The sequence below is a fragment of the Vulpes vulpes genome, chromosome 7 (genome assembly GCF_048418805.1).
Source record: "Vulpes vulpes isolate BD-2025 chromosome 7, VulVul3, whole genome shotgun sequence".
Lineage (NCBI taxonomy): Eukaryota > Metazoa > Chordata > Mammalia > Carnivora > Canidae > Vulpes > Vulpes vulpes.
Window position 1 is genome coordinate 71249774 of NC_132786.1, and position 13015 is coordinate 71262788.

Below are 13015 nucleotides of genomic sequence, written 5' to 3' on the forward strand. Positions count from 1 at the left end.
GGATGTGTTGCTAGTTGTATGTGGGGCGCAAACAGGAAGAGAGAGGATGCTGCATCTGGGGTGCCAATGCTGATGCGGACCCGGACTCTGTGGGAGAGTATTCTGGTGTCCGGTGTGGTTTTGCCCATCGTCGTATGTTCTTTGAGAAAAGTATGGTGCGGTTTATGGAAATCCTTCCAAATGGTAATTATTGTTATTAGCAGCGGTTCCATAGTTGACAGAGTTATTCACTGGTCTGTCACTCCCCTGAGTAGTCCCAGTCAGAACGACCCTTCATAGAAGTGACCACAGAGCACAGACTTGCCAGTGGTAGGGTAAGAAGCAGATGAACTTGGGTGAAGATTTTTAAGGAAACGAGAACAAGAGGTGAAATAAAATTTCCTTTATTTGTGGGGCACCTGGGTAACTCAGGTGATTGGGTGTCTGACTCTTGGTTTCAGCTCAGGTCATGATCTCGGGGTCATGGGATTGAGCCCCGTGTCGGGCTGCATGCTGTGTGTGGAGCCTGCTTGGGATTCTCTCCCTTCCCAATGTGTGCATGCTCTGTCTCCCTCTCGTGCTCTCTCAAATAAATAAAAATTTTTTTAAAATTTTTATTATTTATGATAGTCACACACACAGAGAGAGAGAGGCAGAGACACAGGCAGAGGGAGAAGCAGGCTCCATGCACCGGGAACCCGACGTGGGATTCGATCCCGGGTCTCCAGGATCGCGCCCTGGGCCAAAGGCAGGCGCCAAACCGCTGCGCCACCCAGGGATCCCTCTCTCAAATAAATAAATAAATAAATCTAAAAAAAATTTTTTTCTTTATTTGTATTTGTAATTAGGGTAAAGGCTTGCATGAATTAGGAAAAGTTTAAAGACACCAGTTTGCTTTCTGGTATGTATGCAGAGTTTTAACATAAAGACCTATAAATGCAAAGTATTGCTGAGGTATTTTGCCTGTAGTGGTATCTATACCTGCTTTAATGATAACATTTATTCCAGACTTTAGGTAAATACCATGGACCATTTTCTGCAGGTTTCCCAGTAACTATGAAAGATTGTTTTTTTACATACAAACTTGTAAGGAAATTACTTGTATTATTAAATAACAAGTATATAAGCGCATTTATAAACCTAAGCAAAAGCAAAACTTGGGGTCTGTTTCTAGACAGTTATTAAATTAAATAATAACTAGATTAAAACATACATAAAATAATTAGATTAAAACATACATACACCTTATGAACATCACAGTAATTCATGGCCTTCTATGTAGAAGAGCTTCATTCAGACTTACCTCTCCCTCTCAGTATCAGAAGTCTTTCTATGATAAACATAACAGATAATTTAGGCAGCAGCTTCTCTTCACTTCCCTCCTGTCCTGTCCCTTCCTCCACTTCTTATCTTCACACTGGGTCCAGGGCACCAGGGTCGGCACTGCAGGTACACAGGTGAGTACCCGGGATGCTACCCTCCGAGGCCTCGCAGCCTGAGAGCTTGCGTGGGGAAGAGTGGCATGCAGTTCTTCAGACAAGGGGCAGGCTATCGACCAGCTCTTAGAAGAGACGGCACAGGATTCACAGAGGTTATATGCAAGCTGAGATTTCCAGTTGGGAGGTGGCCTCAAAATGGAGATCCATTCCCTGCACAGCACTTGTGATGCACAGAATCGTGAAACCCCTTTTGGGGACGGGCGTACAGCCTGGTGCAGTTGTGGTGTGATGCTGGGGAGCAGCAGGGTGCAGGTGGAAGCCATCTCTGTGATGATGGGAGCTCACTACTTGGCCTGAATGAATGAATGAATGAATGAATGAATGAATGAATGTTCTGTGGCTGGGAGGTATACCGTGTTAGGAAGTTTTACCTTACATTGTACCAAGTCCATCCCCCTTTTCTATCTTACCTTGGGTTCAAGCCACCAGAGCAGCACAGAATGAGTCTGTCTGCTCTTTGCCACGTGCTTTTGTATGTAGATGTGATGTTTTGTTTCTTTAAATCTTGCCCCAAGCCATGTATACCTTTGTTTATCCTTTCTAACAGATTTTGGTTAATAGTTTGTTGCCTTAATATAAGCAACGATAATTCCAGCTAGTTCTTCCAGAGTCTGTCAACAGTGATTGCAATCTCCTGGATTGATCTGGATAGAGAGCTCCGTTACTGCCGCTGTGCCCTCCTGTTGGTGCTTGGCTCCTTTCTGCCAGGTTCCTCCCCCTGAGCGGGGGAGCAGTTGGGCTGTGAGTCTGGCCCTGCGGTCTCCTCTTTCCCACCACCTCAGCTCTTTTTGGTCATCTTAGAGCTTCACAGAAACAAGTAGACTTTTCTCACACATGTGCTGGGGATCCTTGTCCTAGAAAAAAGTCGTCTTTCTTTCTTTCTTTCTTTCTTTCTTTCTTTCTTTCTTTCTTTCTTTCATTTAACAGTCTTACTACTTACTATAATTTAAAAGCAAACTAACAAATACATACCTGTGAAACGGTAATAAAGATTGTTGAAGATGCGCTAAAATATTAGCTCAGGGCTGAGGGAAGCGTGCTGTAGCTCAGGTTACGTTTTCACACAAATTATCTGTGATTAGAAAATATCCGTTATCTTCTGAAGGAGAGACTTGGCCAGGTGTGTATCACGAGACCCCTCAGCCTGAAAGTGGACGGATTGGGCCGTAGGGGAGGGCTCTGTAAGGCTAGTTGTTGAGAGAAGCCAGTAATGCCGGTGCCTGCCGCAGTCACTGGACATCAGCTTTCCCCTGTGATGAAAATCCTGTCACAAAATTGTCTATGGATTAGCCTCTTTACTAAAAAAGGATGAGATGGAAAATGCTGAGTAATTTTCGTTCTCCCACACCCTCACTCCTGCCGCAGCTAGGAGCTTACCTATATAGCAGGGTTCTTTGTGGGGACCCTTCTTCCACAGGGGAAGGGGTGAGTGAGGGAGAGGGGGAGAGAAAGAGAACCTTGTGTGCTTGGTCAAATGAGAGTTTCAGATCAGTTAGCTAAAGCTGCCTCAGAAAAGACTGCTTATTGCTGGGATTTAATTATCCTGCATCATGGAGGGCAGACTCTTACTTTCAGTACAAAAGTAAAACAGTCTTAACTGTCCATGTCTCAGTCTCATAACACTGGTACTTCTAAAGGGAATGGAAGGGAGAGGGGAGGGTGGTTCGGTGGTTGAGTGTCTGCCTTTGGCTCAGGGCGTAATCCTGGAGTCCTGGCATCGAGTCCTGCATCCGGCTCCTCACAGGAAGCCTGCTTATCCCTTTGCCTGTGTCTCTGCCTCTCTCTCTCTGTGTCTCTCATGAATAAATAAATTTAAAAAATATTTTTTAAAAAAGGAAATGAGGGGAGAGGAAGACAAGACAATAAATATTGTACCACTGCATACTCACATTGTGGTCCACAGACCAACGGTGTGAGCATTACCAAAGAGCCTGGTACCCCAGAGGTACCAGGTCAGATTCTGCATTTGAACAGATCCTTATGCAATTCCTGGATACTGTGTAGTTTAAGAAAACCCTGCTAGGGGGGAGGGAGAGGGTGGCGATGACAGTGATTGATTGACTGTGAGCCATTTACCCGTCTTAGCACACTTTGAGCAAAGCTGAACAGATGAGCTACATCAGCTATAGGTACTTAATGCTGGCAGAGTTTAATTTTGTTGCAGCTAGAGACCAGGCCTACTGATCATGTCTGACTAAACCACAGCACTCTGTCTAGGGAAGAGCAGGGGTTTGTTTACTGCACAGATGACTGCCCTCTGGCTTGATGACAGCAAGTGTAGAGCTGCTTCTCCTGCCCTAGGGCAGAATGGTTTCCATGACGACAGCTGGGCCTTGCTCCCTCTTTTCCCTCCTCCCCCATATTAACCAAAGAGCAGAGAATATAAAAAGAGTACTTAAAATTAAAAAAAAATTTTTTTTAGAGAATTCATCACGTCCATTTTTTGCTTTACATCATGTTGTCATCATGAGTTTCTCGGGAGAAAATCTGCAAGAAGTGTGGCTTCCTTGGTGTTGTGCCAAGCATTTTTTTCTGGTTTGAACTCAAACCTGTACAGCTGACAAATGTCAGGGCTAGATCATATTGATCCAAGCCTGGTTTTAAAAGTATGTCTGTTGGGTATTCTTTCATAAAGTGTTGGAAAGATTTTTTCGCATTTGATTTTTTCCACTGTCTGTGATGATCGTATGTTACTTCTATTTAGAAAAAATCCACTAAGTTTTCTTTTATGTAAGTAAGAATTAACACCCCCCCCCCCCCCAACCCTCTTAGTGATAAAAGGATTAAGGCCACTGGAATCAGTCCTTAAGGGAGTTAGACTTCTAAATCCCAGGGCATTTCCTTCAAGTGCCAGGAAGAATCCATCAGCTTTTCAGAAACCCTGTCACTGCAGTATTCTAGTTTAGCGGTCTGGCTGCACTCTCTGGCCTGGATTATTTTAGTAGCCCACTAACTGGTCTTCCCTCTTGCTCTCTCTTCAGTCTGTCAGTATAGCAACCAAATCATCTTCACCTCTGCCCCAAACACCTCAGTTGCATTCCAGGGCTCTCAGAATTAAAGCCAGAGGCCTTATAGGGCCCTAAGAAGCCCATTACTCTCTGATCCCATATCCTATCACCGTCTCCATTGCATATCCCAATTCAGACACAGCGCACTTCTACCTCGGGGCCTTTGCACTTGTGGATTCTTCTGTCTGGCACTATCTTTTTCAATCTCTCTACATAACTTCTTCCCAAACTTTCTTTGTATCTTTGTTCATATATCAGTTTCTCAATTCAGGCTTTCCTTGACTACCTTATTTAAAATCTCTTCTCCCTGTACTCCCCCAGACAGTGGACATGTTTTATGTTTTACTTAATGTGTTCATTGTGTGGCTCCTCCTAGAATATTACTTCCTTGAGAAGAAGGGATTTGGTCTTGTTCATCTTATATTCATAGCACCTGGAACAGTGCCTGGCTTATTCAAGGTGCATTCTGTTTGTGGAATGAATGAGTGGAGTCAGGTCTTTCCAGCTCCATGACTAGACATGAATTTGGATCCAAGGGCATTGTGGGACTTCTTCCTACCAGCACTGTTCTCATTCATGTCACATAAGAGGACTGAAACATTAGGAGAACATCTTTAAAATATTATCCACAGCTGTGAGCCATTGAAAGCATTCTACACAGTGAGTTAGGAAATGCCAACTAATTGTTGATTTGTAAGGCAAATGGGAGACTAACACAGTACACACCAGGTCCCCCGTGTGCCAGGGCCCGGGGAGGAAGCGGAGGAGCAGTATCAGAAGCCTCCTGCAGGAGACCTCACACCTTCTTGCTGTCCACCCTTTACTTGTGGCAGTACCCCACAGGACACTCAGAGTCTTGCGTGCCCCTTCCTCCAAGGACGGTGCTGTGGATGTTTCTGTGCACGCATGTGTGCATGTATGTTTCTTTGTCAGTGTTGTCTCATCAAGGCTTTCCTTTGGCCACAGTTGATGTTTTCCCTTTTGTTTATAGCGTTTCTTAGTAACCCATTGCCACAAGTCCTCTGTGCAGAGTTGCTACCCAAATGTATCTTGAACTTTGTGCTATTTGTCTTTTTGTATCTTAAGATTTATTGTGGCCATGGGAGTTTAGGTGACAGTAATGTTTCAGACGTGAATGTAGACAATGCTCATGTAATCATTGCTGTTGCTGGGGCAGGAGGACGCACTGGGAAGGATGGAGCCCAGTCAGGGAAACCATATGGTTTATCTGGCAGATTTATTCCTGTTTTGGTCGTGGATGCAACAGGTTCTTAGAGCCCCAAGCCATCCTTCTTTCATAAAGTATCTCTTGAATGTCCACTTTTGTGGAATGTGCTGATAAAGTGAGCCCAGTATCCATGGGCATGGAGCTTTTTATACTCTAATGGGAGAAATAATCACATACATGTGTAATTATAAGCTGCGTTAAGTGCTACAAAGAAGATCAAGGTGCTATGGGAGCTTCAAATAGGGGAATTTGTCTCAGTCTTGGGGGCAGGTCACATTTGAGGTAAGATCTGAGGGTTACTAGGCATGTGTGTATTTTGGGTGGGGGGAAGGGACATAATGTTATGCATTGATTTCCAGGCAGAGGAAATGGGGTGTGCAAAATCCCTGAAGTGATAAGGGATCTTGCACATTCAAGAGAGTGAAAGTTGACCAGTGTGGCTGAAGTGGGTGAAGATGACAGTGTGGATGGTGCTGGAGGAAGCCAGGCAGGCGAGCAGGGCCAGAGTGAGACCATTGAGTCAACTTTTTAGGTCTTTATCATGAGCCCAGTGTACAGCACTAAAGGAACTTAAGTGAGGCTGAGCCATGACCTATTTTCTTTCTTTGGATGTATACTCTGGACACACTGTGGATAATGGACTGGATGGGAGAGAGTGGAAGCTGGGAATACATGGGAGTGTCTTAAGTTTGTCCAGGAGGAGGATGATAGAGCCTGGATTAGGATGGTGGTGGTACAGGAGATAGGTAGACACTTGTCTGGAGGGAGAATGTTGGAGACCTTTGGCATCCAGATTGTGATTGCTCCCATATGTTTGCTGAACATCTTCAATTAATTTGGCTTGACCTTTAACCTGCCTATAAGGTGCCTATACCTGAGATTTCAGGAAATACTTGTTGACCAAAGCAATGTGAATATATTGGTCAAGCTGCTTGGAGTAAGTATGCAAACTGCCTGGCAATTATACTTTTCATCGTAAATGAATATAAAGGTATTACAGCTTTATGTATCAGTCTCTTACGAGCTTTGTTAGCAATCAATGCTGATAAACGTAATCATTTCTGGAACTGTAGTGAGGTCGACTTTTGGACACAAGACATTTGAAAGGCAGTCATAAATTCCCAGAGGTAAATGTCATTCCTTAATTCCCAGAGGAATCATCTTTTTTGATGATTGCTTTTCCATTGTTAGTTTTTAAAAATTTTAAGTAAATATATGATAGCTTTAGATTTTTGTTGTTTCTGCTTTACAGTTGCAAAAAGGTACTGCCCACCTAAAAAAAAAAGAATTTGAGAGGGAATGTAGTTTGAAAATGCATAATAAATGTAGAAAGACTTAGAGTCAAGGAGAACCTTGTTCTAAATTGTTTCCCTATGCTTCTAACTTTTTTAAATGGCATGTTGATTTCCTCTGATACCATAAAGTATTTGTTTTCCAGATCTGTTATCTAGATACACGAGGATACTGTCTGAATGGGTTCTGCCTAGGGACTCAGCAAAGTCAAGCAGCTGAAATAATTGACTAAGATTTTATGAAGCCCTTTTAGTGCTCCTGAGTTCAGAAGATGTCAAACAATAATATACAACATGTGTGTGTGTATGACTACTCACTGTATTTTCTTCATCTTTTTTAGGAGAAAAATGGAAAAAACCAAGGTACTTCGAGATGGCACAGAGTGAGCTATGGAACAGGTAGGTAAGTGAAATCAGCAGGGGTTGTATATTACAGTAATACAATCAATTCATATTTGATTGTATTGAGGTCCTTACAAGAATATCTGGCACATAGTAAATACTATATGTAAGTGTTTGCTCTTATGAAGTTCTTTTAAATGTGCCTAAGCCCAAAACAAACGAGTCATACAACCAAGAAATACCCAACAAAAACAAACCCTTTGCTCCTAAAGCAATTGGGAACATCAGTGGTAAATTCTGACATGGTCTCTGTGGGTCGTATTATGCTGGCCTGAGAAACTTACTGTCTTAATCTTTGAGCACCGCACCCAAAGTGTTTGAACAACTGTTCGTTTTTTATTTTGAGCATTCGTTCATGATGACCTTTGAAGTATCAGATCCGTTTCAGTTTTGAAAACAAGCTTTTAAATAAAAAATACATGAAGAGACAGTTTTTTATCATATAGGGAATGAGATTACAAAGTTGAACTGTCCCCTTTCTCCTCACCGTGTCCACCTCTGGAATCTGCACAATTCCTGCCTTTTTGCCTTGCTATGGGAGGCTTGGGTCTCCTGGTGAGGACAATGCTCTAGATCTCACCTTCCCTCTCATTTCAGCTCTTCTATCTCCCCAGGCTCCTCTCCTTCAACACATCAGCTCAGTTTGGCACTCAGAGGAGATGCTGGGAGGGGGACCCACAGTTTGATTAGGTAAAGTTAGACATTTCTCTAGGTGGTGTTCACGTTGCACCTCCTTCCCCCCAACTTCTGTTATGCAATTTACACTGTTTACTTTCAGTACTCTGTCATTTTATGTTTTGTCACATTTCCGTTGGAGGATTTTGGGATATTGCCTTTGAAAGTTCCATTAAAAAAAAAAAAAAAAAGATTTGGGACGCCTGGGTGGCTCAGCGGTTGAGCATCTGCCTTTGGCTCAGGGTGTGATCCTGGAGTCCTGGAATCAAGTCCCACGTCAGGCTCCCTGCATGGAGCCTGCTTCTCCCTCTGCCTGTGTGTCTGCCTCTCTCTCTGTGTCTCTAATGAATAAATAAATAAAATATTTAGGGAAAAAAAAGATTTATTTGTTTAAGAGGAAGGGGAAGGGCAGAGGGAGAGAGAAAACCTTAAGTAGACTCCAAGCTGAGCTCCGAGACCAACAAGCAGGGCTCAATCTCACGTGAGACCCTGAGATCATGACCTAGGTGGAAATCAAGAGTTGGATGCTTAACTGACAGCCACCCAGGTGCCCCTGGAAGTTACTTTTCTATTTGGAGGTGTTACAGATGACATTGTTACCTTAAGAGAGGTGGGTGCTGGTGTTGCACTCCACATGTACTGACTTTCAGACCTTTGTATTGGAAACCCACAGGAAGAAGTGAGTGTTACATGAGGACCTGGTATACACATTTGCACATGTGGATGTGTGGTTTCCCAAAATAATACCTTTACTGTTTGTGAGTTGTGATATAATTTCCTTTTATTCTTTTTTCTTGCTTCTTTTATCTCTAATGCGCCTTGTAACCTACAAAATAGGTTTCATATTCTGCCAGTCAGTTGTACTTTGACAAGCTCGTAGTGGTAGGGGCACATGCTTTCTTTCTTTCCGTATTCTGTAGTAACATGCATAAGTCTCTTTTACCCCTAAAGTTCCTCAGACTTGCCTTATTTTAAATCTTTATGTGCAAAACTCCCTCTTTCCTTTTGTTTTTTGCGGTTTTAAAGATTCATTTATTTACTTTTAGAGAGAGAGTGCACATGGGTTGGATTGGTGGGGGTGGGGGAGGCGGAGGAGGAGGGAGAGAAACTCAGACTCTGTGCTAAGCCCAACACAGACAGTCCTATCCGAGGACCTGTCAAAATCTAAAGTCGGATGCTTAACCAACTGAGCCACCCAAGCACCCTTCTCCTCCTTTTTGTAACTAAGCTTGTGTTTCTGTTTATCACCCCATTCACTTCTTGGCTTTCTTTGCTTGAACTTTGACTTTTCTCTCCTCACCAATCGTCCAGAATCATTTTACCATTTTGAGTGAAACAGATTCTTCTGCACTATTAGATATTGCATGTTAAATAAAATTTTCAAAAAGTTACACTTATTTTTAATTAATTCCTATATATGCTTAGGCCCCCATATTCAATTTCTCAGAAACGTAAGATTTTTGGTGGTCTGACCTCACAATTCATGCCCCTACATAGCCCAGGGATCACAGAATTATAGCAACGCTGAGGTCTTCTGTATTCTGTTACTTGGTTGGTGTTGTGAGCTGCAGAGAGACACCTGCTGGCTCAGATGTAGAGTTGCATTGTTTTTCTATCCTAAAGTGTATCAGATTGTCTTTTTTTTAGGATATTTTTTTTTTCTTTTTCTTTTTTAGGATCTTCAACTTTCATAATGCACAGGTAAGCTGATATATGGAATGCACTGAAGTCAGTTGCTAATCCCCTCAAGCATTTTTGGGATTTCCAGCTCCACATCTAATGAACTGAAAAGTATTCATATCCAGTCACCCAGTCAAGAAGCTGATACCTAATGGGGAAAAGGATTTCATGGTAAAACTAGATTTCTTCCCTTCCAGTGTTCTTAATGGGACCACAAATTGATAGTTTAGGAAAGCACCCAGTAAGCAGAGATCCATTTAAATGTTTTGGAAATGATAATTCACTCTTCCAAAATAGTTATGAAGTTAAGTTTTAAATGGTTTAGGTTTGCAGCTTGGTTTGTTCTAACGGTGGTACATTTGGCTCTAGTTATAAGTCTAGTGCTGGAAAACAGGAATCTAAAAATTTATTGCTTCTTTATTTTGAAGTCCTAATTAGAATATCATAGTGACTTCTGTGCAATGCTTATTTTGGCAAAATTTTTGTTGATTTCAGAGGCAAGTTAACTTATAAGGAAATTATAATTATATACACCTGAGATTATTCAGGGCATACAACAGATTTGAAAGATTATAATGTGCAAAGTGGTTCTTTTATTTCTTGAATTCTTATTTTTCTTAGAGAAAGCTTGCACATGAGCTGGGGAAGGGGAGGAGAGAAAAAGAGAATCTTAAGCAGGCACCACACCCAGCATGGAGCCCAATGTGGGGCTCGACCTCACGACACTGAGATCATGACCTTGAGATTGTGACAAGAGCCAAAATTGAGAGATGAACACTTAACTGACTGAGCCACCCAGGTGGCTCAGCCAAAATTGAGAGATGAACACTTAACTGACTGAGCCACCCAGGTGCCCCACAAAGTGGTTCTTTTACACAAAACTAATACCCACCTGCCTTTGAGAACCATTCCTAAGGTTTTGTAGGCAATAAATGAGGCAGCATACTTCAGTTTTCTCTCCTTGTCTACTCCTGGTATACAGTTCATGCCTCGAAGCCAGTAAAAAACACCAAAATGTGTTTGTCAGTCCCTTTAATCAAGAGCTTTGAGAGAGTGCAGGAGAGGGAGCTAAATCCTTGCCCCTGCCATGGCTCCCCTCATAGCACTTGTCTCTTCTCCCTTCCATTTTGAAAGATAAAACTAAGCATCCTTGAACAAGATTGTACCGACTTCAGGGAATGGCAGAAAAAGATGTTATTAATGCTTCGAAGGGACAAATTATGGCAGAAATATAAACAGTATTTGAGAACATGAAATGCTATGTTTGGGTTTAAACCCAAACCAGAAGAATAGCATGTATTTTTAAAAGTATTTCATAGTTGCCCTGTTTTTCTGGCCATCTTCTTTTTTTTTTTTTAAGATTTTATTTATTTATTCATGAAAGAGAGAGAGAGAGAGAGAGAGGCAGAGACACAGGCAGAGGGAGAAGCAGGCTCCATGCTGGGAGCCTGACATGGGACTCAATCCCAGGACTCCAGGATCATACCCTGAGCCGAAGGCAGGCACCAAACCGCTGAACCATCCAGGGATCCCAGCCATCTTCTTTATTCCCATGCTAAGAGGGGAACCTGAAATGAAAATACAAACTGTTACGCCTTTTATCAAGGCACCTAGATTGATCATGAAAAGTGGGAGAATCAGGTAGCCAAGCATTTCTTCTAAAATCATGAGTAAAAGAAACAGAAGACCGCAAAAAATAAGATATGAAAGTGTGGTATGGCATGTGAGTTTTGACTTCAGTGCTTTAGTCTGGTTATATGGTTGTTGTTCTGAAATAAGGTAAGTAAACTGCTTGGTCCATTGTCAGCGCTCGATACGTAGCAGTCTGTTACTGCCATGTACAAATCTTCTCACTGGCACTCTCAGTAAATTCTTATAGTTGTGCTTCTTATAGTTAGGGATGGATTTGTTTTGATCTATTCTATATTTTTTGTGACAATTTGTATGGCAAAGAAAACAATGTGACTAGCATTTAGTGAGTATTTCATACGTGCTAAACATTGGGTGAAGAACATGAGAGTGTATAGGTACTGCTGTCATTGCAGTATTGAGTGACATGTATTCCAGTATTGCATGTTACAAGAAAGCTCAGTTAGGCTAGTGTGTGAAAGAACTCAGTTACCTGACCCCTGTTGGGAATGAGCCATAGCCAGCCAGTCTCTGAATGCTAGTTGGCTCTGAATAATGTTGGTCATGTAAAGCTTTAGAAAAAAGCTTTTTGTTTTATATTGTTGATTAGCTGTGATAGCCAGAAAGGAAGATACCACTCATTTAAAGAAAAGGGGTTTTAATGGACTTAAAAAGTGACTCAGGCACCAGGGTAGCTAGTCAGTTGAACATCCGACTCTTGGTTTCACCTTGGGTCATGTCTCAGGATCATGAGATCAAGCCCGAGTCAGGCTCCACGCTCAGCTGGGAGTCTGCTTGAGATTCTCTCTTCCTCTGCCCTTCCTGGGCAGACCCCCCCCTCCAATAAATAAATAAATCTTAAAAGAAAGTAACATATTTCTCTAAATCTGCAGCATCGCTTTAATAATCTTGATGTTAGGGACTCCTGGGTGGCTCAGTGGTTTAGCGCCTGCCTTCGGCCCAGGGCGTGATCCTGGAGTCCCAGGATCAAGTCCTGTGTCGGGCTCCCTGCATAGAGCCTGCTTCTCCCTCTGCCTGTGTCTCAGCCTCTCTCTCTCTCTCTCTCTCTCTCTCTCTGTCTCTCAAGAATAAATAAATCTTTAAAAAAATAATCTTTATGTTAGATGTTTTAGTAAATATTTGCAGTTTATAGTCTACTCTTTAGTCCTCAGAGATAAAATAGTATAATATTTCTAAAAATATTAGTGGTAGCATTCTCTTTTAAAATTGTGTAATCAGTATGAATATCTGAATTTATTTCCTGAATATCCTTGTATTTTCAGAAGTATATAGTGTATCTTGCTATTTTGGTAGGAAATGGTTCTTTTTTTTTTTTTTTTGGAAATGGTTCTTTAAGGTAGGCAGATTCTGAAGGATTTCAGTATTTTGGGTATATCTATACCAATAATTGGAACAAATATATATCTATAACCAGTTTTCAGCTGACCACCTTAATGGGTAGAAACAATAACATGGTTAATCAGAAGTTTTCTTTTTGTGGTTACTTATTTTCTTGTCAAGCTTTTGCTTTGGGTTTTTGTTTTTGCTTTGTTTGTTTGTTTGTTTTTTGGAGCGCAGAGGGCCTGGCAGTGAATTTAGAAGTAGCTCAATATGTAATTGTGA

At 41.9% G+C, this 13015-nt stretch overlaps 1 protein-coding gene across 1 annotated transcript in view; it reads left to right on the top strand.

Moving 5' to 3' along the window:
• LOC112928940 (uncharacterized) overlaps positions 1-13015 on the top strand; it is a 158544-nt gene that overhangs the window by 110431 nt on the left and 35098 nt on the right. Inside the window, exons 4-5 of the mRNA XM_072762713.1 lie at positions 7348-7405; positions 9760-9784. Of these exons, the coding sequence (XP_072618814.1) occupies positions 7348-7393 (46 nt within the window). The 3' untranslated portion in view covers positions 7394-7405; positions 9760-9784. The remainder of the gene's footprint in view (positions 1-7347; positions 7406-9759; positions 9785-13015) is intronic.